General features: G+C 42.1%; 1 protein-coding gene across 1 annotated transcript in view; it reads right to left on the reverse strand.

The window, feature by feature from the left end:
• lrrc75bb (leucine rich repeat containing 75Bb) overlaps positions 1–27,141 on the reverse strand; it is a 46,959-nt gene that overhangs the window by 8,963 nt on the left and 10,855 nt on the right. Inside the window, exons 2-4 of the mRNA XM_048611685.1 lie at positions 20,675–21,019; positions 5,149–5,277; positions 133–245 (exon numbers count right to left, since the gene is read on the reverse strand). Coding sequence (XP_048467642.1) covers positions 133–245; positions 5,149–5,277; positions 20,675–21,019 — 587 coding nt within the window. The remainder of the gene's footprint in view (positions 1–132; positions 246–5,148; positions 5,278–20,674; positions 21,020–27,141) is intronic.

Consider the following 27,141-nt stretch of genomic DNA (forward strand, 5'->3'; position numbering starts at 1 on the left):
CTACTGAATTTAATGAGGAACGTTTCCAGTGAAGGGAAGCTCAGCAGCTGTGAGGCGGACAGAGAGAATCATCATCATCAAATATCTTGAACACAAGCATCATTTAGTAACCCAGACAGGGTGGGTACTTACCAGGCTTGTGACTTCTGCCTGGGCACAGTCTGCCTGTGCCACTTAGAGTGTGGGGTCAGATGGTAGATGAGCTGTCGACAAAGCTTCTCAGAGGATTTCAGGGGCTCCAGTTCCTGAAAAAAAAAAAGCAGTCATAGAGTCAGATAGCATGGAAACAGACCCTTCAGTTCAACTCGACCATGCTGACCAAGTTTCCCAACTAAACTAGTCTCATTTACCTGCATTTAGCCCCTATCTCTGTAAACCTTTCCTATCCATGTACCTGTTTGAATGTCTTTTAAATGTTGTAACTGTACCTCCATCCACCACTTCCTCTGCCAGTTCATTCCACATACAACCACCCTCTGTGAAAAGTTGCCCCTGCAGTTCCCTTTAAATCTTTCCCCTCTCACCTTAAAAATAACCCCTCTAGTCTTGTACCGCACACCCTAGGGAAAAGACCTTGGCTATTCACTTTATCAATGCCCTTCATGATTTTCTAAACCTCAGTAAGGTTACCCCTCAACCTTATTTATATCCATTAATGCAGAAAAGTGTGAGGTGATTCACTTTGGAAGGAGTAACAGGAATACAGAGTACTGGGCTAATAGTAAGATTCTTGGTAGTGTGGATGAGCAGAGAGATCTCGGTGTCCATGTGCATAGATCCCTGAAAGTTGCCACCCAGGTTGTTAAGAAGGCGTATGGTGTGTTAGGTTTTATTGGTAGAGGGATTGAGTTTTGGAGCCATGAGGTCATGTTGCAGCTGTACAAAACTCTGGTGCGGCCGCACTTGGAGTATTGCATACAGTTCTGGTCGCCGCATTATAGGAAGGATGTGGAAGCATTGGAAAGAGTGCAGAGGAGATTTACCAGGATGTTGCCTGGTATGGAGGGAAGGTCTTATGAGGAAAGGCTGAGGGACTTGAGGCTGCTTTCGTTAGAGAGAAGAAGGTTAAGAGGTGACTTAATAGAGACATATAAGATGATCAGAGGATTAGATAGGGTGGACAGCGGGAGCCTTTTTCCTCGGATGGTGGTGGCTAGCACGAGGGGACATAGCTTTAAATTGAGGGGTGACAGATATAGGACAAATGTCAGAGGTAGGTTCTTTACTCAGAGAGTAGTAAGGGCGTGGAATGCCCTGCCTGCAACAGTAGTAGACTCGCCAACTTTAAGGGCATTTAAATGGTCATTGGATAAACATATGGATGATAATGGAATAGTTTAGGTTAGATGGGCTTCAGATTGGTTTCACAGGTCGGCGCAATATCGAGGGCCGAAGGGCCTGTACTGCGCTGTAATGTTCTATGTTCTATGTTCCTACGCTGCAGGGAAAAAGGTCCCAACCTATCCAGCCTCCCTTCACGACTCAAACTCTCCAGTGCCAGTGACATCCTTGTAAATCTTTTCTGCACCCTTTCCAATTTAATAATTTTCTTCCTGTAGCAGTCTGGCCTGTTTATAGTGCAGCCCACCCTTAAAAATACAATTTTTCTTTATAATGATAAGAGACAGAGGTAACCAATCATTAAAATCTAAAAGGTACTAATATTTATTATCATAGAGGCAGAATCATTCAATATGTTAAAGCCCACGTTGGATAGATTCTTGATTGACTTAAGGGAATCAAAGGGCGTATGGGCTCTACAAGAATTAGAAGCACATTTATCAAATAGCAGAGCAGGCTTGATGGGCTGAATGGCCTCCTTTTGTTCCTAATTCATATACAGTACCTGTACGTATGACATGTTGATGGCACATTGACCTTTACCTTGAAGCAACTGGAATATAAAGTGATGTTACATTTGTATAGTCAGGCTCTAGCATGAGCTAGAGCACTGCACCTTGGAAACAGTACGTTGGCCTTGGAGGGGGGGGATGCAGTACAAATAGTTCCAGCAGTATACCAGTACTAAAAAGGGGTTAAATTAGAGACAGTTTGCTTGTATATCTGGCTCATACTCCCTTGAGCAGGGGGCTGTCAACACCGTCTCTCCCACCCCGACCACTATCTTACATCTTTCTCATACATCTCCCCCTGATGTCGATCAGGCTGGGTTTTTGCAACTTTCCCTTGAGTGAATATTTCTCTGATGCCTTGGTGATTAGATTGAAGAGAAGACTGCAGACAGGACCAGAACACTACACCATATAACTTCAACACGACAGTGCACGAGTTAAACTCCACTGACAGGTCTAGATAACTCCTCATTGTGTGTTAGTTAGGTATTCATCACTGTTCTGCAATGCCATCTGTTGACAGACTCAAATCCCATGGACAATTTGCCACCATACATTCTGTTCTCCATACTTCTGTCGATATTAGTTACAGACAGTGTACTTGTTTTTGGTTAAAAGTCCAATGTTTGTCTCCAATGCATTAAAAAGTAATACTGAACACAAGGTTTTTGTCATGACAATATAGAGTAATATTTACCACAGTTTTCCCATATACAAGCATTGCCCCCTGGCCCAGACTCACTTACTTCCATGATTTTAAATTACCTGTGAACTTTACCTTCTCTCTCATGTTTTCTTGATCCGGATACTTTGTCTTTGCCTATATCAGGAAATATGTTGGCCTGTGCCCTGATCTCTAGGACTGCCACTGTGTAAAACCAGTATTATTCCTCTACTGTCTATTGTGCAATTCCACATCTATCACCACAGTTTCCTTCAGATACCCACTGCCAAAACCTTTCACATGGAATGTATGAACGAGGCAGTGATCGGTTAGTGGATGATGGAGGGAGGGTTTTAGTCAGTGGATGAAGAAATGAAGGTTCTGGTCAGTCATGTTAAATATTGTTCAATATAATGTGTGTCTCAAAATGTTTTATTCTGGAATGAAATTGTAGCAATTAGTTTATACTAAGTAATCTGAGCTGGTATCACGGTCTCCATGGTTACAGCACTGAAATCTGGAGCGGAGAAAGTAGTTATTTGGCCTTTGCTGATTCCAAGGAGTAAGGAGGCCATGGAGACAGTGTTAATAAACTGGTGGGACAGCAGTATTGCTCTGTATAGGACCATCAACATGGTAAACGCATCCTGTGGCTCAGTACAATGGATCCCGAGGGGCTACCTCAGACCAAACTTAAACTGTAACAAAGTCCATTTAATCTGGTAAAACATCCCAAACACAACATGGCTGGAAATCTAACTCAATCTGGAGCAACAGGAGACTCTGGCGATAGAGAAATGAGAGCGTGTGTTTCACCCGCCTTGGGTAAGGTTCTCCAATTAGTTATGATTTCAGACAGGATACCTCAAATCAGTAAACTCCCAAGTGAGGAGGAGTGAACAGCCTCCTCTTCTTTATTCACCTACCCCCCACCCCCACCCCCACCCCCACGCCCCTCTGGTCAGAACAAGATTAATTAAAAAAAAAATCCCTTTCCTTTCCAGGCGATACCTTTCTCCCTGACAGAAAATGATCAAAGGAGCAATTTAAGCAGGTTTTCTTGAGTTAACAAAGACGGAGTTTATTAATTACTGAATGCGAGAACAATTAGTAACTCAACACACACATTAAGAAGAAAAGGCGATTCCCAACAAATCAAAAAGTTACAAAAAAAATGAATCAGTCTCTGAATTGCTCATGAAGAACATGTAGTCGAACATTGTGGCCATTTCAGTGGAGGTTACTTGTGGCTTTGATGTTGGTAGTTGAACAGGTTGATTCGAAGATTTTTAGCTTTGCAGCTTGGGTTGAGATTGTATCGTTCTGATTTCTTTTGACCCGGAGTCAATTCAAGCATTTCTAATTGTTTGGCTCTGTAGCTAGCTGACGTCTAGTACTCAGAATCCTTTTACCTGCAATATAGAGGTGACTAGGGATAGTTCTTCAACTGTGACCTTCAGAGTACATTAATGCTCAGACCTGGCCCAGAGGTACTACTTAATAAGAGCCCATGATGTTGGAGGTAGTATATGTGCATGGATAAAGGATTGGCTAACAAATAGAAAAGCTGGGATTAGGTGGGGGGGTTGGGGGGGGAATGCATTTTCAGGATAGCAACCTGTGACTAATGGAGTACCGCGGGGATCTGTGCTTGGGCCACAATTACTTACAATACATAACAATAATTGGAAGAGGAAAATGAATGTATGATAGTGAAGTTTACAAATGAGAACAAAATAGGAGGGAAAGTAAGAGGTGAGGATGACACAAAGACATTCCTGCTCATTTCTGTCTTAAATGTGCAACCCTTATTCTGAGATTATGCCCTCTGGTCCTAGACTCTCCCACAAGGGGAAACAACATTTCCACATCTACCCTATCAAGTTTCCCAGGATTTCAATATGAGCGCCTCTCATTTTTCTAATTTCCAATGAGTACAAGCCCAACCTACTCAATCTCTCCTCGAGACAAACCCACCATATCTGGAATTAACCTAATGAACCTTCTCTGGACTGTCTCCAATGCCATTTCTAAGCTAAGGCCAGAAAACTGTTCACAGTATACCAGCAGAGGTCTGACTAGTGCCTTGTACAGTGATAGACCACAGGACATGGAGAAATCCATGTACAGATACACACAGAACATGATGGGGAGGTCTATATATAATCCAAACTGTACTGCTGACTAAACCCTGTGGGATGAAACTGGGCATTCTGGTTTTTGGCAGGTGCTGAGGTGAAGGCTGGTATGGGGAGAGGGATGTTGTTCTGTGCATGCACTGGAGGTGGAATATTCAGGGACACGAGGGGAGGGCTATTGACTGGCAATACAGGTCCTGCTTGTCTGACTGATGTCACAGGATATCAATGTGGGCTCTTGGCAGCCATCTTTATTTGTTGGGAACACATACTTTTTATCTTTTAACAACTTGGGGCCAGCAGCATTGGGTTGGACTTGTAGCCAAGGTTCACAGAATTTTTTTTTAAAATTCATTCATGGAACAAGGGTGTCGCTGGCTAGAGCAGCATTCATTGCCCACCACTAATTGCCCAGATGGCAGTTTAAGACTCAACCACATTGCTGTGGGTCTGGAGTCACATCTAGGCCAGACCATCTAGGCCTGTCACTCACCTTCTTCGGGCATTGGATGTCACGGGCCAGGCTCATTAGCAAGTCGTGGGATATAGGGTCCACCAGGTTCGGGAAGGCTGTGTGTTTATAGAGAACATCATTCAGCGAGGAACCTTCCAGGCCCAGATCCTGCAGGAAGTGAAAACAAAGCTAATTAGCAACTTGCAAGATTGGCCAATCCAGTCACACAATTGCTGCCGATTTCTACCTGGATCATGGCGACAGTTGAAGCTTTTCACTATATTTTACTGTATTTTCGCTGCAAAATGCAAGCATCAATAAATCATTCAATTCAATTCAAAACCGTCTAATTCTGACCTCGTGTACAACCAAGGCCTACATTTGGAACGTACTCCTTATATCTTTACCCATTGCTCAATCTATAATTCTTCATTAGAAACCACCTTTATGATCAAACGTCTAGCATTCTGTCTGATATTTGACTTTCCCACAAACTTTGCTTGAGAACATTCAGGTAGAGAGGCTTTGATTCTTACGATGTTAAAGGCACTGAATGTTGTCCTACACACCAATGTTAGTGGACTAGCTGCTCCATTTATTGAATATGTAAATTTGTTTTAGGGCCAAATAATAAACAAACATTACAACTCAGTGTGGCAAAGGATCAGTACACACCTGAAAACATATTTACACCCTGGACAACATTCTCCATTACGGTCCCTTTAAGAATGAGCCAGGACATGCTCCAGGGATAATAGAGAGTAGCTGATGATCATTGTAGGCTTCTCTTCCACAATAAGGGGAGTACTCTTGTGGCACAGTGGTAATGTCCTTATCTCTGAATCAAGAGACCTAGGTTCAAGTCCCACCTACTCCTGTGGAGTGCGATAACATCTCTGAATGCACTTATTAGGGAAGTATTTCCACAACAAGGGGAGTTAGTTAGGAAAGGGAGAGTACTCTTCAGGCACAGTGGTACTGTTCCTATCTCTGAGCTAGGAGACATGGGTTCAAGTCCTACCTGTCCTCTAATTGGGTTGATTTAAAAAATATTTAGGAAAAGAGGGACAGCAGTCTGGAATTTATATTCAATGATAGAGTGTAACTAAACAGGAATCCCTTAATTCCAGCTTGGGCAAATCAATTACCAGCAATCTATCATGTTAGCACAGGATTTGTTTTGATCTCCAAGGGTGTGAAGATACATAAGAATTTTCTTTTAATAAAAGTACTGCTTCCAGAAGCCCCTCAGGCAAAACAGCAGAGTGTGATTGCAGGCTCTCAAACTACGATTAGCCCCCAGTTTCTGTTCCACAGTTGAGACATCCGTGCAATGGAAGAATGAGGCAGAAATATAGTTACTTCCCTTCATGAATAGGAAAGAAAGTACAAACTCGGCTTTGTCAAATCAGAAGTCAAGTATTTTCAGAACTAAATGTAAGTGGCTTGGATATCAAGATGTACTACAGATTCTATTACAACTTATGGACAAGATTTAGAAAAACAGACCATTTGCTGGAAGGTGTGGCTGATCTTCGATAAATTTAAGAAGATGGGCAACTAGTCCATAGAAGAATATATCATGGATTTTGACAGATTATAAAAGACTAAAACATGTTACCCTCGAAATTCCTGAGTGTGTGCTTGTGTTCAAATCATTGGATTGTGCACAAATCTCACATATGGATAAAATACATCAGGACTTCAACTTTTGGGAAGGTTTCTCTTTTCAAACAAATGATTGATGCCCTAAAGAAATATTTAGGATCATAGAATTCCTACAGTGGGGAATCAGGCCATTTGACCCATCAAGTCCACACAGACCCTCTGAAGAACATCCCACCCCCTACTCTATCCCATGGATAGTTAGCATTTCCCATGGCGAACCCACCTAGCCTGCACATCCCTGGATGCTATGGGGCAATTTGGCATGGCCAATCTACCAAACCTGCATATCTTTGGACTGTGGGAGGATCCCAGAGCACCGGGGGAAACCCACACAGACACAGGGAGAATGTGTAGACTCCACATGGCAGTCGCCTAAGGGTGGAATCGAACCCAGGTCCCAGGCGCTGTGAGGCAGCAGTGCTAACCACTGGGCCACTGTGCTGACTGAACAATTGCTTGCGGGAACAATCATTTCCAGCTCCCTTTCTGTCACAAAGTGGAAGTTCTGCATTGACACAGAGACTGGAGGAGATGGTGTGAGGAGACTCATTATTTTAACAGATTTATTGAGAAAACAAAATACTAGATTAGGATGGGAGCTGATAGCGAATTTCCCTTCGCACTGCACAGTGAATGACTGGGTGGTGTTTTTGGTATGAGTCAAGGTATCGTTCGACAAGGAATTTCTGAAATGCAGAAATCAAATATTCAGAGTTGGGCCAAAGGGCTTTTTTCTGAGCTGTATGCCCCTTTGATTCTAAAACATAATACATACAGTTCTAATGAATATGGTGGGAATGAATGGCATGGAAATATTGTCTTAGTTGCTGATAACCTAAGTTAAGGCATGGGATCACTCTCTTTCTTCTAAACTCCAGTGAGTAGAGTCCCAACCTGTTTAATCTTTGCTCATCAGATGATTCCTCTGTACCAGGTGAATCTGCTCTGAACTGCCTCCAGTGAAATGAGATCCTTTTCTTAAATAAGGGGACCAAAAGTGCTCACAGCACTCAGATGTGGTCTGACCAGCATCTTGTACAGTTGCAGTGAGAATTCCCTACTTTCACACTCCAAACCCCTTGAAATAGGGGTCAATATTCCATTAACTCAAAGCAGATCCTGCAGTGTTTCAATTGCATTCTGGTGGAAATTCCTTTGAGCACCCTTATGATTCATGTAGACAATTATTAAACAGATTAGGACTCTTCTGCACACTTAAATAAAGATTTGTATTCTCTATCTTTTCCAGTTTCTTTCGTAAATATAAGACCTTCACTTGTTGATTGTAACAGAATATTTTCTGCAGCTAAAAATTCACAGTAATCTTTAGTTTTGAATATTTCATCAAAACAGACTGTCTCCCTTATTTAAGGTATCTCTTTGTTCTTATACAATTGACACAACTAAGGGCCAAGAGCTGAAGAAGAGCTTAATTAGAAATGAAGCTTCAGGTTTTCTGTTACAGCCAGTAAAGTAGCCACAACATCCAAGAAATCTCAAATTATTGAGGTAAGAAGAGACACTCAATCACGTGACATGCATGTCACAGACTTAGAGCCATTGACGTCTCTATTTCATACAGTTGTGAACATAGCCCAGTCCATCACACAAACCAGCCTCTCATCCACTGACTCCATCTATACTTCCCGCTGCCTCGGAAAGAAACCAACATAATCAAAAACCCTTCTCACTCCGGTTATACTGTCTTCCACCCTCTTCCATTGGGCAGAAGATATAAAAGTATGATTACACGTACAAGCAGATTCAAGAACAGCTTCTTCCCCGCTGTTATCAGACTTATGAACAGACTGCTCAAATGTTAGTTCTGATATTTCCCTTACTGTGGTTGTAACACTGTATTCTGCGCTGTTCTGCTATCCTGATGCACTCCGTATGGAACAATCTGCCTCTATAGCATGCAAAACAACACTTTTCACTATAGAATACATGTAACAACAATAAATTAATCGATCAAATTCTTTGTAATTGTTTCTTTCATAGTCTGTCAGGCTTGATGATATTGCGTGACCATTAAAAGCCAGGCTTTTTGTTCAAGAATCTCCTTCCACTAGCTAGACTGGTCTAATTCTTGTTCACTTGTAATATGTTCGATCTCACTGTGCTCAACTTTCAGCTTTTTTGCCACACTTCAACACTAGAAGCTTGAGAATTTGGAACTCGACTTTGTTTCACAAAGAAAGTCCTTGTGGCGATTTCATGGATTGCTGATGAGACTCAATTGCAATACAAGCAAAACACAACAGATGCTGGAGATCTGAAACAAACACAGAAAAACTGCTGGAGAAACTCTGCAGGTCTGGCAGCGTCTGTGGAGAGAGGAACAGAGTTAAAAGCTTCAAGTCCGGTGTGATTCTTCTCTGGTCTGACACCTCACCAGAACTGAAGATATAACTAAAGGAGACCACTACAGATTGAAAGTTGAAACAGAGCAGTTCTGACAGTGTGTTTCAGATTTATCCTCTTCCCATCAACTACGTAGTTAGTATTTCTAATATTTCTTGTTTTCACATCATGTGGAATATTGGAATCTGCCTTTAAACAAAGCAGGATACTCTACTGAAAATAGTTAACATTAGGGGCTGGGTAGTGATCGAGAGAGTCTGGGTTTATCTGCATTTCAGACTGTAAGCCTTAAAGTCTCCAGCTGTTCATACCTCGGATTGATGTCTGGCCCTGCTCAAACTCAGATCGTAGGGATTCCTCAGAAATTCCTGCGAACTGTCACCCTGACTGAGAATTACAAATGCATGGGAAATGAAAAAAAACACCCTGCTGCAGATCTCCTGATGGCAGTAGAGCCAGGATTTGAATCTGTCACACTGGGTTCCCATTGTTCATCATTCTGAGAAGAGAGATCACCAGTCTATGAAGCTCATTCAACACAGTTGGTGAGAAAAAACCATTGACAGTATCGACAGACACTGGAGAGAGACAGAAAGAGAGAGAAACAGAGAGTGAGAGACAGTGAGAAAGAGACACGGAGGGAGACAGAGACAGGAAGAGAGAGAGACAGAGATGGACAGAGAGACAGAAACAGAGAAAGACAAAGGGAGATACACACAGAGACAGAGACAGTGACATGAGAGAGACAGAGAGAGATAGACAGAGAAACAGTGAGAGAGAGATAATGTGAGAGGGAGAGAAAGAATAAGAGACAGAAAGAGAGTGAAAGAGAGAAGACAAGAAGTTTGGAAGGGTGGAGAGGCAAAAGATAATGGGGATGGGGAGAAAGAGAGAGTGAGATAGAAGCATTAGGGAGAGAGTTGAAAAGAACTAGGAAAGCTGGGGGTGGGCACAGGACAAAAGAAAGAGAGAGAGGAGCCTGGAGAGTGTGAGGGCATTAGGATGAGGAAAGAATGACTGGAAAGAGAATTAAGGGAGAAGGAGAGAAAGAGAGTTGTAAGATTTGAGAATGTTGGAACAGTGTTTTGGAGGGGCAGAGAGAGAGTGATGGAGAGAGAAAGTGATAGAGAGAGACACAGGGAAGGAGAAAGACTGAGGAAGCAAGAGCGTGAGGCAGAAAGAGAGAGAGTGAGCGAGAGGAGTGTTACGACTCTGATGGGAAGAGTGCTCTGGAAATCCTGCCAAACTATTCCACGAGTCATCAAAGTATGAACTATGACTAATTTAATCCCCAAGATGGTTAATGTCCAACTGTGGCCTTTACCCAAGATAAAAAGAAACACACACCTGGTTCATTAATAAATAAGAACATGAACATTAAGTTTTTATAGCAGCTTATCATTTGATAAGTGGCCAAAATGGCTTATTAATTAGGAACATGCAAACTTAAACTAGTCCTCCTTTAAATCCAAACTTATACTGTCATCCACAAATAGGCAGACAAGACAGATTAATTGAATTGAATTGGCCTTTATTGTCACATGCACTCGAGTGCAGTGAAAAGTTTGTAATGTCACCACTTAGTGCCATCTTAGGTACAGGCTACCTAGGTACAGAATACTGAAGAGTGTGTTACAGACTTGAAAGAACCATAAATAAAAGTTCACCATAAGAATATAGAAGTTTTCTTTAAAGTGCTTGAATTTTAGACTTTTTACTCAGTGCCAGCACTGAGCCTTCAGACCACCCAGGCCAAGTCTGTAGACCACGCTGGGCTTCAAACCTCGAGGCCTCACTTCCTGGTCCCAAGGGCCTTGCTCCGCTCCGAGACTCGATACCCCACATTGTCCTCCACTCTGGGAATCCCTGCCCCGTGCTGGCCACAGCTCTGGGACTTCCCACCCTCCCTCCCCCTGCAGGCCTCCACTCCAGGACTTGCTGCCCCTGCTCTGGCCTGGCCTGGCTATGACTGACCACTCCCACACCAGCCTGTCCTAGGACTTGTGTCTGGAATTCACCAGTGACAGTGCTCGGTCTCCTCTATTCACCTCCTGGTAAGTTTTTTTCAAACTTTTAACTTTAAGAGAGAAAAAAAGAAAAAGAATGGATGGAGCAGAGGAGCTCTGGCTGGAGTGTCTTACTCTGACACCATCTTGGAATAGATTACAATTGGTTTGCAGGAATATCATGGGTGGAAAGTATAGACTAAAAGGAACAAACTCTGTGGATCAAGAGTCCAAATCAAATGGGGCAGAATTAGGGGACTTTCTTACAGCTCTCGCTTTTTGGTGATACCATGTTGTTGTTGACCATGACAAGTCTTAATTTTGTAGCCAGTCAGTTGGACCTAGGTCTTGGCTGGAGTTAGAAGGTATTCACTTTGCAGAATCTTTAAGTATCATTTATTTTCCACTAACAGAGAGGAAAGAAAGGCTACTGGAAGTCTGAGAGCCCAACTGTTCCCTCTCTCCTCTCAGCTCTGTGACAAACTGCTGCTTAAATTGTGGCACAGTGGTTACCACTGCTATTTCACAGTGCCAGGGACCCGGGTTTGATTCCGCCCTTGGGCGACTATCTGTGTGGAGTCTGCATATTCTCCCCATGTCTGCGTGGGTTTCCTCCGGGTGCTCCGGTTTCCTCCCACAGTCGAAAGATGTGCCGGTTAGGTGGATTGGCCTTGCTAAATTGGTCATAGTGTCCACAGATGTGCAAGCTAGGTGTGTTAGCCATGAGAAATGCAAGGATAGGCAGGGGAATGGGTCTGGGTGGGATGCTCTTCGGAGATTTAGTGTAGACTCGATGGGCCGAATGGCCTGATTCCACACTGTAGCGATTCTATTCTTAAAATCAATCTGAAAGCTGTTTCTGGACAGTTTTTTTTCCTTTCAAACCAAAGACAGATGATTGTGCCAGCAATGTCTTTCAAAATGATCACACCCAGCTTCTTAAAACAGTGTGTGAAGACCACGGAGTCCCACTTTTGCTTTGAGTTATGAAAAAAAAGGAACTTTTTTTTCGCTGCAACACAGCAGGTTCTGAACTTCTATTTTGCAATTTGTATTTCAAACAAAATAAAAATATGCAGTCCTTATAAGAGAAACAAATGTTAAGAGATGAGATGGTCAGTAAATAGCTTGTTATAAGAAATTGACTATAAATCTTAATGGATGGTATAAGCCAAGCCTGTACCTAATATTTTCTAACTCTCAGGAATGGTAGAATCATCACAATGGTTTCGGCACAGGAAGCTATTCAACCCATCGTGTCTTTAGCAGCTCTCTCTGCAAGATCAACTCAACTATTTTTCTTTATAGCCTTGTAAACATCATTTTCTTCAAATAATGATCCAATTTTCTTTTAAAAGCTACACTTGAATCTACCACCAATGTACACTTGGACATCTCCTAATCACTCACTGCGTAAAACAAGTTTTCCCTCACTTCTTTTTGCCAATTGCCTTAAGTCAGAGTATTTTGACAGTCTGGATCCTTCCACCAACAAGAGAACAGTTTCTCTCTTCCACACCCCTCATGATTTTGAAAACCTCGATCAAATCTCCTCTCAACTGGTCTTCTCCAATAAAAACCGTTCCGACTGCTTCAACATCATTATAGTTCTTCATCCCTGCAGTCCTCGTTCTTGTGAATCTTTTCCAAAGCCTTTGTGAAACCATCACATCCCACAGTGTCGAAGAACAGTGTCCAATACTCCAGCTGAGGCTGACTCTGTATTTTAGATAAGTTCAATGCAGAAGTCCATAGAGACAACATATACTACTCTGCCTTCATCAATCTTCTTTGTCACTTCTTCAAAAAACTCAAGTTAACGAGACATGATTTCCTTGCTGTTGTACTCTAAGCCCCTAATACTTTGGGGACCCAGCTGAGAATCTCATCATGGCAGAAGGTGGAATTTGAATTACATTTTTAAAAATTATTTAATTTAAAAGTCCAAAGATGGCCATGAAACCATTGTCAATTGCTGGAAAAAAAATTCAGTTCACAAATGTTCTTCAGGGAAGGAAATCTGCCATGCTTACTCAGTCTGACCCACATGTAACTCCAGACCTATAGCAAAGTGGTTGACTCTAAACTGCCCCCTGAAATGGTCTAGCAAGCCACTCAGTTGTATCAAAAATGCTAAAACATCTCAAAGAAATGAAATCACAAGGACAACCTGGCATCAACTAGACAGAAAAAATGTCACACTCAGCCTTGTTGACCTTGCAAAGACCTCCTTACTAATATCTGGGGGCGAGTGCCAGAATTGGGAGAGCTGTCTCACAGACTACCCAAGCAACAGCCTGACATTGTCATACTCACAGAATCATACTTTTTCGACAATGTCCCAGCCAAAATGATCAAACCTAGCTTCTCAAAACAATGTGAAGACCACAGTATCCCACTTTTGCTTTGAGTTATGAAAAGAAAGGGGAGGTGATGGCCAAATGGTATTATCACTGGGCTGTTAATTCAGAGACCCAGTTAATGTTCTGGGGACCCAGGTTCGAATATTGCCACAGCAGACAGTGGATTTTGTATCCAATAAAGAAATCTGGAATTAAGAGTCTAATAATGACCACAAATCCATTGTTGATTGTCGGGGAAAAACCCATCTGGTTCACTAATGTCCTTTAGGGAAGGAAACTGCCATCCTTACCTGGACTGGCCTACATGTGACTCCAGACCCACAGCAATGTGGTTGACTCTTAACTGCCCTCAGGGCAATTATGGATGGGCAATAAATGCTGCAATAGCCAGCGATGCCCTCATCCCGTTAATGAATTTTTAAAAACCCACCATCACCTCTCTGGATATGTTCTGTCCCAGTGACAAGACAGACCCAGCAGCAGTGGAGGCACAGTGGCATACAGTCAGGAGGGTGTTGCTCTAGGTGTCCTCAATGTTGACTTCAGACCCCATGAAGTCTCATGGTTTCAGGTTAAACATGGGCAAGGAAATCTCCTGCTGATTACCATGTACCGCTCCCCCTCAGCTGATGAATCCATACTTCTCCATGTTGAACAATACTTAGAGGAAGCACAGAGGATAGCAAGGATGCCAAATGTACTCTGGGTGGGAGATTTCAATGTTTTGAGTGGATCTTCATTGGCATAATTTTAGCCCAGTGCCCTAGGAGTGAAAACATGGTAGGTACAATATTTGGAAAAATAAATCGTTTCTCTCACTGTTCTATAATGTTTTATTACCCCAATATTTCAGCTTAATAATTACGTAACTGATATTTTTGTGATTCATATACTTGGGGTTAGGCATTCTAATGTTATCCTATAATCTAGAAAATCCCAAAATCCTGAAATTTCCCAAATTTTTCAGACAGAACAGGTTACAGTGTTTTAGCAGTGAGCATTTGACACCATGTTGCATATTAGATCAGATGGTCAACAGCTTGGTCAAAGGTGTAGGTTTGAAGGTGTATTTTGAAAGGTGGATAGACAGAGAAAGAGAGAGCGAGAAAGACATAAATACAGAGAGAGAGAGATATAGACAGACAGAGAGCATGAGAGAGAGTACCAGAGGGGGGGAAAGGTCAAAGAAGTCAATTCCAATCCTTGAGCCTAGGCAGGTGAAAGCAGAGCTGTAAATGTGATTAAAGTTAGGAAGACTGGAATTGGAGGAACAGAGTGATCTCCTGGAGTTGGAATGACTAGAGGAGGTTACTGGGGTAAATAGCCACAGAGTCAGAGTCACACAGCACGTAAACAGACCTTTCGGTTCAACACGTCCAAGTTTCCCAAACTAAACTAGCCCCATTTGCCTGCGTTTGGCCTATATCCCCCTAAACCCCTCCTATTCATGTACCCATCCAGTTGCCTTATAAATGTTGTAACTGTACCAGCCTCCGCCACTTCCTCTGGCAGCTCATTCCATGCACGCACCACTCACTGTGTGAAAAAGCTGCCCCTGAGGTCGCTTTTAAATCTTTCCCCTCTCACCTTAAGCCTATGCCTTCTGGTTTTGGACTCCCCTACCTTGGGGGAAAAAAGACCTTGGCTATTCACCCTATCCATGCCCGTCATGATTTAATAAACCTCGATAAGGTCACCCATCAGCCTCCAACACTCTAGGGAAAATAGCCCCAGCCTATTCAGCCTCTCCCTGTAGCTCAAATCATTCAGTCCCGGCATCATCCTTCTTCACTGTTCACTACACCTCTAATTTTAGTATCATCTGCAAACTTACTAACCATACCTCCTAAATTCACATCCAAATCATTTATATAAACGACAAAAAGCAGTGGACGCAGCACTGATCCTACGGCTCACAGCCCTAACTGGATGCTAGTGAAACAGGTCATCTGGTAATTATCTTGTTGCTGCTCTGTGGGATCTTGCCGTGCTCACGTTTGGCTGCTGCGTTTCCCACATTCCAATAGCAACTACATTTCAAAACGTATTTAATCGGTTCTAGTGAGCTTCGACAATTGCCGAGGTCATAAAAGCGTGTGTGTTTTTTTGAGCACAGCATCAGCAACTACCTGATACTTGACATCCTATAATTTTGCACAGGAAGACATTGCTTCTGCTCTGTATTTATAGTGAGATTACATGGCAAGGTAACCAAAACCAACCTACTATTAGTGGCTAAGAACTGTTGCATTTGATAATAACTTTCAGTAAATGTATTATATATTATACATATTTTTAACAACAAATCAGTTCTAATACAGAAGAGTCTACATGTACAATTTAACTATGACATTCAGAATTTCTTCATTTGATTTCAATTCTTTTTGATTAAACATAAATTGTTTTTAGCGAGAGCTGAATATTTTACGTAGTTTTACCCAGTTACATACTATTTATAACATAGAAACATGCCTTTTATCTAGCAGACCCACAAGCATCCTCTCAGCACTCTTTATCTAACCTCATCAACATGTCCTTCTATTCCTTTTCTCCCTCGTATTTATATAATGTGTTTTTAAACAGATATACATTACCAACTTTAAATACTTCCTGTAGGAGCAGGTTCATTCTCAGTCCAGAAGCAATAAGGTTAATACAATAAAATAAAACAAAGAACTGCAGATGCTGGAGTTCTGAAATAAAAGCAGAAATTGCTGGAGAAACTCAGCAGGTCTGGCAGCATCTGTGTAGAGAGAGAAAAACAGAGTTAACGTTTTGAATCCAGTGACTCTTCTTCAGAACAGGGCTCGAAGCATAACTGTCTTTTCTCTCCACAAAAGCTGCCAGACCTGCTGAGTTTCTCCAGTGATTTCTGCTTTTGTTTGAGATTAGCACAGGAGTCACTGAGGTCTTTTAATCTGTAGGAGTTTTCATGCAAAGTATGAAAGATGATTTTTTTCCAACGATCCAGCTGGAGAACAGAGTATTTTGGATCTAATATTAAGCAATACAAAAGAATTGCAGTAAAGCGATATTGAGAGTGATCACAATTTGATGGAATTCAATATTGTGTTTGAAAATGATTTAGCTAAATCTGAAACCAGGGTTTTTGACTTACAGCCTAGATATCTTTTAAATCTAAATAAAGCATACAAACTACACAAGATATGAGGACCGAGTTGGCTAAGATAGGTTGGGAAACTACATTAAAAGACGAAATAAGAATAGAAAGTGCTGGAAGCACTCAGCAAGATTTGGATGCGAATTTAGGAAAAATCGTGAAGGGCATAGTAAAAGTGAATAGGGTAGGGGAGCTGAAATCTAGACGGCATAATTTTAAAGTCAGAGGAAAAAGATTTAAAAGGGACCTGAGGGGCAACATTTTCTCACAGAGGGTGGTTTGTATGTTGAAGGAACTGCCAGAAGAAGTAGTAGATGCAGGTAGAGTTATAACATTTAAAAGACATTTGGACTGGTACATGAATAGGTAGGGTTTGGAGGGATATGGGCCAAAAGGAGGCAAATGGGACTAGTTTGTTTAATTTGGGAAACGTGGTTGGTATGGAGTGCTTATGACTCTATGACTCTATAAGCCTGGGACCTCTTCTGTTCTGAAGAAGTCATTTGACACACAACATTAACTCTGTTTGTCTCTCCACAGACACTCCCAGACCCGAGTTTCCCAAGTACTTTCCGTTTTTGTTATAGCAAAAGTTTGGCTACCATGGCTACTATTTAAAAAATTGATTCATAATTTGCAACAAATATATTTTCCAAAAAAAAAATGCCTGGAAAACATATTCCAACAGTGGCTAAAAAGAGAATTAAACAATAGTGTTTGATCGAAGAACAGGTTCATAATGTTGCCAGGAATTTACTGAAGTCAAAGTGATCCAATTATGGACAAAGGAGAAATCATAATACAGAGCAAGGAACTGACAAAGATTTTAAACAAATGCTTTATATCTGTCTTCACAGTAGAAGTCACAAAAAAATCAGAAGTTTTGAGAGTGAGAGTTAAAGAAATCTGTATAAGAAATAGGACAGGAGAATTAATGGGACTAAGCGTAGATAAATTGCCTTGACCGAAATTAGCAATGGCAGAGTTAGTGAATGCATTGGTTTCGTCTTCCCAAATTCCTTAACCTCTGGAATAGCCCCAGGAATTGGAAGACACCAAATATAACCGCCACTGTTTAAGAGAAGAGGGAGAGAGTCAGTGAGGCAAGTTAGCCTGATATCAGTACTAGGTGAAACAGTAGACTCCATTACTAACCATGCAGTCACACAGCACTTAAAAAATCATCATAATTGAGCAGAGTTAACACAAATCCATGAAGGGAAATTGTGTTTGACAAAAGCATTATCTTTTGAATATGCAGCTACTAGGATTGCTATGAAGGAACTAATGGATACATTGTGTTTGGATTTTCAAAATGCAGTCAATTAAATTCTACACAAGAGATTATTATTATTAAGACTCATGGAATTGAAAGCAATATTTTAGCTTGGATGGAGAATTGGTTAATGGACAGAAAACAGACAGGAGGAGTCACAGAGTCAAACAGCATGGAAACAGACACTTCGGTTCAACTCATCCATGTTGATCAAGTTTCCCAAGCAAAAGTAATCCCATTTGCCTGCACTGGGCCCATATCTCTCCAAACTCTACCTATTCATGTACCTGTCCAAATGTCTTTTAAATGTTGTAACTGTACATGCATTTACTACTTTCTCTGGCAGCTCATTCCACATATGAATCACCCACTGTGTGAAAATGTTGCCCCTCAGGTCCCTTTTAAATCTTTCTCCTCTCACCATAAAAATATGCCTTCTAGTTTTGAACTCCCCTACTGTAGGGGAGTATTCACTTTATCTATGGCCCTCCTGATTTTATAAACATCTATAGGGTCACCTCTCAACCTCCAACACTCCAGTGAAAAAAGTCCCAGCCTATCCAGCCTTTCCTTATAACTCAAATCCTCCAGTTTTGGTAACATTCTTGTAAATCTTTTCTGCACCCTCTCCAATTTAATAGTATCCTTCCTAAAGCAGGTCGACCAGAACAGTGTTGAAAGATATAAATTTCTGAAAGGGTTGACAGGGGAGATGTTTTTCCTGGCCTGGGGACTCTAGAACATGGGCTCACAAGTTTGGAATAAGGAATCAACCATTTAGGGCTGAGACCAGAAGAAATTTCTTCAGTAGAGGGTAGTGGACTTTTGAGATTCTCAGAGATTTGCGGATGCGATTGAGTATATTAAAGGCAGAGGTTGGTTGATTTTTAGATACCAAAGAACTAAAGGGATATGGGGATGTGGAAGGTGGCGTTAGGGTAGATCAGTCATGATTTTGTTGAATAAAGGAGCAGGTTCAAAGGTTCAAAATGCCTACCCCAACTCCTATTTCTTACATTCTTCAAGACTTTTCTCCTTCCCATTAAATTTATCTTAAATTTATAACAATTAGCCCTGCTCTCTCCTTGCAAGTGGTTTATCAGCATCTACCCTCTGAGGTTCTTTTTAAAACAAAATCTTAAAAGTGATCAGGTCAGTCCTCTGTCTCAATTCTAGAGAAAAGACTGATAAAAATTAATTCTTGAACAAAAATAAATTTGCTGGAAAAGCTCAGTAGGTCTGGCAGCATCTGTGAAGGAAAAAACAGAGTTAACGTTTTGGGTCCGATGACCCTTCCTCAGTTCTGAAGCAAATTTATTTTTGTTCCTGATTTACAGCATCCGCAGTTCTTTCGGTTTTAAAAAAATAATTCTCAGCTCCTGTGCCACCCTAGTAAATTTGTTTTAGACCTTCCCCAAAACATCCACAAAGAACATAGAACAGTACAATGCAGGAACAGGCTCTTCGGCCCACCATGTCTGTACCAACCATGATGCCATTCTAAACTAACCCTTTTTTTCTGAAGAAGGGTCCTGACCCGAAACGTCAGCTTTCCTGTTCCTCTGATGCTGCCTGGCTGTGTGCTGTGTTCCTCCAGCTTCACATTGTATTATCTCTGACTCCAGCATTGGCAGTTCTTACTATCTCTGCCATTCTAAACTAATCCGAATCCGTCCATTCCCTACCTGTCACGTGTCTGTCTAAATGTCTCTTAAATGTTGCTATTGTATCTGCCTCCACCACCTCTCCAGCCTAATAAAAGTGTAATATTTCAGTGAGTTATAATCTGTGAGTGAGGTTTTTAAAAGCAGTGATACTTTACATTTTTCTGACAAGACTTATTATTATAAAATACGTTCACATCAAATTTAGATCATAGCAGTGACATTTGGAACATTTACAATGGGAATTTCAAATGTTGCAGTAAGATTTAGATATAATAACCAGCAATGTAGAGTAAAATCTGCAACCAGATTGGGAATATTTAAATAGGATTTACAATTATAGTTGGTTAAAGAAATCCACAATAACACTTGGAATATAATTTAAGATTTACTTTTCAACAAAAAAAAATCCAGTTCAGAAACTAAATGAAATAACACATGTCTGTGTTAAGAGACGAGACAAGCAGCATTCTGGATTTGTTTCAAATTAAATTGCTTGGAACAAAAAAATGATAGCACAGTATTTTGCTTTAGTTCGAAGAGAGATTTACTGTAGTCCAACCTTTCAGAGATGAAATTAGTCTGAATTAGTTAGCTGTCAGCACTGGAGTATGTACATAAAAAACACTCTGCTGTTTCCCCACTTCTGTCATTTCACGGAATAATTGGGGAAGATATGCACTTCACGTATGTATGACGTGGGCTAGCATCAAAGCTGAGTTGGCGGGAAGCCCTGTAGACGGTGAGTGGGAGACAGGGAATACCTGGGATGTGGCCAGACATACTCTCCATCCTCTTCAGGGCACCTGAGTCTGATTGTCTATTATCTATCCCTGGATCATCACTGAAACTCAAATCTTCTCCAACAATAATGTTTTTGTTCAAATTAACTAATCACTGAGAATAATTATACAGTATGTTATTATATTATATTAGTAATAATTATAGAGGTGTAATTATTTTAAATTAATTTTTAAAACGTCTGGTTGGAATATATAATTTGAAGAATAATTAATGCTATGAAAGGGGATTAAACATTCGGCCCGTTGTGTCTCTGCTATCCGCCTGTGGGTGTGTGTGTGTGTATTGGCGCTGTCGCTCACCTTGCGGAGCATTCTGACCAGCCCGGCCGCCTGCTCGGCTCTCTGTTCCCGGAGCAGCGCCTGGATTTCCCTGATCCATCCGACTCTGCGAACGTACGGAGCCGGCGCCGCTTTCTGAGGGAGCAGCCTCTCGGGTTTAAGGATGAGCGAGGCGACCGCCAGCTCCGCCCGCCGCCCTGTGCCCGCAGGCAGCTCCGAGCGGAATTCCTGCAGCGATGCCGACCTGGGGCGCTCGTCCTGCGGACCCAGACCGCCGCCAGCACCGCTTCTTCCTCCTCCTCGCGTTAATTTCGAGCCCATTTTCCCACTGGCGACGGCGTTGGAAAAACGCAGGATAAGCCCAGCCTGTGGATTTCAGAGCTGCCGCAAGCTTCTGACATGCCCCTGTTAAAGTCAGCCCGGCCCCAGGGTCCAACAGCAACACCTTCCCAGAGCCTCCCCCCGTATCTCACTGCTCCTGTGCAGACTCTCTCTCTCTCTTTACTGAGGTGGAGTCTCTATTTCTCCCTGTCTCGTTGCCCCTCTGCAGTCTTTCTCTCTTTACTGAGGTGGAGTCCCTGTTTCTCCCTCTCTCTTTGCCCCTGTGCAATATCTCTCCCTCTCTCTTTGCCCCTGTGCAGTCTCTCTCTCTTTACTGAGGTGGAGTCTCTATTTCTCCCTCTCTCTTTGCAGTCTCTCTCTCTTTACTGAGGTGGAGTCCCTATTTCTCCCTCTCTCTTTGCCCCTGTGCAGTCTCTCTCTCTCTTTGCCCCTGTGCAGCCTCTCTCATTACTTTTTTGCAAACCATAAGGCGTAGGGGCAGCAGCAGGCCATTCTTCCCATCGAGTCTGATCCACCATCTATGAGATTGTGGCTGATCTGACGATCTTCAACTCTATGTTTCTACCTTTTTTCCCATAACCCTTGATTCCCTTCCTGATTAAAAAATCTATCTCAGCTTCGAATAGACGTAACAACCCAGCCTCAACAACCCTCGATGGTAAAGGATTCCACAGATTCATTACCCTCTGAGAGAAGAAATTCCTTCTCCTGTCTGCATTAAATGGTCAGCCCCTTAATCTGAGATTATTCCCTCTAGTCCTAGACTCTCCAACAAGGGAAAACAACCTTTCCTCATCTCCCAACGAGTTCTCCCAAGAATCTTGGATATTTCAATAAAGTCACCCCTCATTGTTTTAAATTCCAAAGACTACAGGTCTAATCAACTCAAATAAAATGGAGAACTGCAGATGCTGAAGATCTGAAGAAAAAAAATTGCTGGTAAAACTCAGCAGGTTTGACAGCATTTGTGAAGAGAAAGCAGAGTTAACATTTCAAGTCCAGTGACCCTTCATGAGAACACAGACTGTCCTGAAGAAGGGTAACTGGATTCAAAACATTAACTCTGTTTGTCTCTCCAAAGGTGCTGCCAGCTTCAACCAACTGAACTTCTGCTCATAAGACAGACCCTCCATACCCGGGATCGGATGAGTGAACCTTCTCTGGACTGCCTCCAATGTCAGTACATCTTTCTTGAGATAAGGGCCCCCTAACTGTGCACAGTATTCCAGCTTGGTCTGACAAGTGCCTTGTATTGTTTCAGCAAAACTTCTGTATTTTTATGCTCCATTCCCCTAGATATAAAGGCTAACATTCCATTTGCTTTCCCTATTACATGCTGAACTTGGATGTTAGCTTTTTGTGATTCATGCACTTGGACTCCCAAATCCCTATATTCTGTAGCATTCTGCAGTCTTTCTCCATTTAAATCATATTCATCTCCTGTATTCTTCCTGCCAAAGTGCATAACCTCACATTTTTCCACATTATATTCCACCTGCCAAGTTTTGCCTACTCGCTTAACTGTCCATATTTCTCTGCATATACTTTGTGATATCCTCACCACCTGTCTTCCCAACCATTTTTGTGTTTCAGCAAATTTGGCTACAGTACATTCACTTTTTTCAACCACCTCATTAATATATATTGTAAATACAGACAGTTGCTGAGTCGTGAACATTTTCCATTACTGAGTACATTCCTCAGTCGATTTGTGCGCAAGTTGGAACGCAATACAGGACAATATAAAATAGCTGTTTGTAAGTATGAATAAACATTTACATGTTGGACCTTTAAAATTAATATTCATACACTCCTGTATGGGATCTCATTTGTAAGTGCCAACATTCATAAGTCAGTTGTATGTAAGTTACTGCTTGTAATTGTGGTCTCACCACCAATCCGTATGGTGCACCATTAGTTACAGGTCACCATTCCTGAAAATGCACGCCCTCCACCAAGTGTCTACCTTCTGTTAGCCAATCCTCTATCCTAATACTTCCTCCGACAACTTGGCTTCTTGTCATATTGTGTAGCCAAATATGTGGTACCTTATCAAATGCCTTCTGAAAATCTATATATTACATCCATTGCTTTTCCTTTATCTATCATGCTTGTCAGCTTTCCAAGAATTTTAGTGAATTTGTCAGGCATGATTTTCCCTTCATGAAGCAATGCAGACTGTGGGCTTGATCTTTTTTGTGTTTCTAAATGCTTTGCTATTGCATCCTTTATGACAGACTATAACATTTTCCCACTAATAGATGCACTCCATCAGGTCCAGAGAACTTATCGGTCTTTAGTTCCATTAGCTTCCTTTGCAATCTATTGTGTAATCTGTTGTGAAGACTGATGAAAAATATTTATTCAACTCCTCTGCTGTTTCCTTTGTCCTCATTTTAATTTCCCCAGACTCGTTTTCTACAGGGCCTACATTAACTTGGGCGTCTCTCTTTCTTTTTATACATTTAAAGAAGCTTCTTGCTGACTTTCTTGATATCACTTACAAACTTACCCTCGAAAGTTTATCGTCCCCCTTTTTTTTGGTCATAGGGTCAGAGTTGTACAGTACGGAAACAGTCCTTCAGTCCAACTTGTCCATGCTGACCAGATATCCAAAATTAGTCTAGCCCCATTTGCCAGCATTTGGCCCATATCCCTCTAAACCCTCCTATTCATGTACCCATCCAGATACCTTTTAAATGTTGTAACTATACCAGCCTCCACCACCTCCTCTGGCAGCACGTTCCATACTCGCACCACCCTCTGCGTGAAAAAATTGCCCCTTAGGTCCCTTTTAAATCTTTTCCCTCTCACCTTAAACTAATGCCCTTTAGGTTTGAACTCCCTTACTCTGGGAAAAAGGCCTTGACTATCCACCCTATCCATGTCCCACACAACTTTATAATCCTCAACAAGGTCACCACCACCCCCCAGCCGCCCCCAGCCGCCCCCAGCCTGTGATGCTGCAGGAAAAATAGACCCAGCCTACTCAGCCTCTCCCTGTAGCTCAAACCTGGGCAACATCCTTGTAAATCTTTTCCGAACCCTTTTCAGTTTAACAACATTTTTCCTATAGCAGGGAGACCAGAACTGAACACAGTATTCCAAAACTGGCCTAATCATTGTCCTGTACAGCCGCAACATGACCTCCTAACTCCTACCCTCAATGCACTGACCAATGAATGCAAATGTATCAAACACCTTCTTCACTTTCCTGTCTATCTGCAACTCTACTTTCAAGGAACTATAAAACCCACAACCTAGGTCTCTTTGTTTGGCATCTTATGCTGTTTCTTAGATCTTTTCCAATCTCTGGTTTGCTATTAATCTTTGCCCAGTTGTATGATTCTTCTTTGGATTTAATGCTATCCTTATCTGCTCTGGTTGACCATGATCAGTTTATCCCCTTCCTAGGATCCATCTTCCTCATTGGGATATGTCTTCCTTGTGAGCCATAAACAATGTTCATAGCATCTGCCATTGTTCATCAACTCTGTTTTCTGCTAAACTCCTTTCCTGGTCTACTCAAACCAACTCTGCCCCCCATTTGTATTTACTTTACGGTAGAGAAAAAGGCCATTCAGCCCATCAAGTCTGCACTGACCTCCAAGGAGCATCCCACCCAAACCGAGCCCTTACCTTAACCTCTGTAACTCCTCATTTAGCACAGCCAATCCACCCAACCTGTACATCCTTGGACAGTGTGAAGAGCACCCAGAGGAAACCCATGCAGACATGGGGAGAATGTGCAAACTCCACTCAGACAGTCACTCGAGGGTGGAATCGTGCTCAGGTCCCTGGCATTGTAAGGCAACAGAGCTAACCACTAAGCAACCATGCTGCCCTGTGGAGGGTGATCAAGACAGGTCCATGGTCCACGCTGGTACCAATAACTTGGGTAGAAATGGGGGTGAGCTTCTGGAAGCAGATTTCAGGGAGCTGTGTGGGAGATTTGAAAGGCAGAACCTCCAATACGGCAGTCTAAGAACATTCTGAGTCTCAAGTATTCGTGAGCATAGAACTAGGAGAATTGAGTGATTGAACACATCACCAGAAAGCTGGTGCAGGAGGGTGAGTATCAGATTACTGGGACTTTGAAAATGGTTCTGGGGAATGTGGGATCTGTACAAGCTGGACAATCAACACCTGAACTGGGTAAGTGAATATCATAGAATCCCAACAGTGTGGCAGCAAGTCATTCAGCCCACCGAGTCCACATCAAACCTCGGAAGAACATCCTGCCCATACCCAACCCCCGACCCTTTTGGCCAATCCACCCTAACCCGCACATCTTTGGACAGTGGTAGGAAACCAGAGCACCCAGAGGAAACCCACACAGACATGGGGAGAATATGCAAATTCCATATCTTGAGTCTGGGTTGTTGGCGCTGTGACACAGCAGTGCTCACCACTGAGCCACCGTGCTGCCCTTGCAGGGAATACTGTTGGGAAGGGTTTAAATAGATGATGGGGAATAGGAATGAAATAACTGCATAGAGGCCTGTATTCTGTCACCAAGTCACCCCTTATTTACATCTGGTGTTACATGGGATGTGACCTGCCAGATCAGAGCCAGACTCTCTGAATCCCCTGTTTATATCTATTAGTCAGGGCTCCCTGATTGGACCTGGTTAACAACCCAATCAAGGATCTCACAGTTAATAAGATCCACCTGGTTCCAATCACTACAAGGAACCTGAGGGCAAATTCAGACCTGGGAATGAGAGGCAGATACTTAGTGAGGACAGAGGAAGCACATATTAAAAAAGATTACAGTACACAAACTAAGAATGATACAGTAGCCATCACTGAGATGTGAAATTTTGAGAGACACAGCGAGGGTAGAAAGTTGGAGTCTTTTTCCCAGGGTAGAAATGTCAAATACAAGGAGGCATAGGTTTAAGGTGAGATGGGCAAGTTTTTTACACAGAGGGTGGTAGGTGCCTGAAACATGCTACCAAGGAGGTGATAAAAGCAGGCACGATAACAGCGTTTAAGAGGCACTTAAATAGGTACATGAGCAGGCAGGGAATAGAGGGATACAGACCATGAGAAGGCAGATGGGATTAGTTTTGAATGGAATCATGGTCAGCACAGACATGATGGGCTGAAGGGCCTGCTCCTGTGCTGTACTGTTTTAGTTCTCAATAGCCCCCTGTTTACTGCGTATTTACTTGCTTTGTTTACCCTCACCAAATGCAAAACCTCACACTTCTTGCCATTTTTCCTATTCTTTCCATTTTCTGACCAGTCTACCACATGGATCCTTCTCAAATGCCTTTCCACAATCCATGTATAACAACATCCACTGCACTTTCCCTGTTGATCTTCCTTGTTACTTCCTTAAAAACAACTTAAGTTAGTAAGACAAGCCCTTATCTTAACAAGCCCATGCTTACAATCCCTGATCAATCTGTGCCTTTCTAGGTAACAGTTACATACAAGCATGCAAACAAGGAACAAGAGCCTGCTCCCTTTGAGCCTGCTCCATTCAATAAGATCATGGCTGATCTGACTTTACATTCCTGCACATGTCTGATAATCTTTCACCCCCTTTGAAATCAAGAATCTATCTACCTCTGCCTTAAAAATATTTAAAGATTCTGTATTCTCTGCCTTTTGAGGAAGGGAATTCCAAAAACTCACAATCACCTGAGAGAAAAAAAAGTTTTCTCATCCCTGTTTTGAATGAGCGCACCTTTAGTTTTTTTTTAAACTATGACCCCTAGTTCTCGATTCTGCCACAGGAAGAAACATCCTTGCAGTATCCACCTTGTTAAGTCCCTTCAGGATCTTATACTTTCAATTAAGTCACCTCTGACTATTGTAAACTCCAGAGGTCTAGCCTGTCTAACCTTTCCTCATAAGGCAATCCACTCATTCCAGATGTTAATCTAATAAACTGTCTCTGAACTGCTTCCAACACATTAGCATCCTTCTGTGAGTATGGTGATTGATAGTCCTCTAGATGTAGTGTCACCAATGCCCTGCATATCTGAAGCATAACCTCTCTACTCTGACCTTCAATTCCCCTCACAATAAAGCGCAATGTTCCATTAGTTTTCCTGATTATTTGCTGTAGCTGAATCCTAACCATACGTGATTCATGCACTAGCACACCTAGATGTCACCACATCTCAGATGCT

Source organism: Rhincodon typus, chromosome 24 (genome assembly GCF_021869965.1).
Source record: "Rhincodon typus isolate 14 chromosome 24, sRhiTyp1.1, whole genome shotgun sequence".
Classification (NCBI taxonomy): domain Eukaryota; kingdom Metazoa; phylum Chordata; class Chondrichthyes; order Orectolobiformes; family Rhincodontidae; genus Rhincodon; species Rhincodon typus.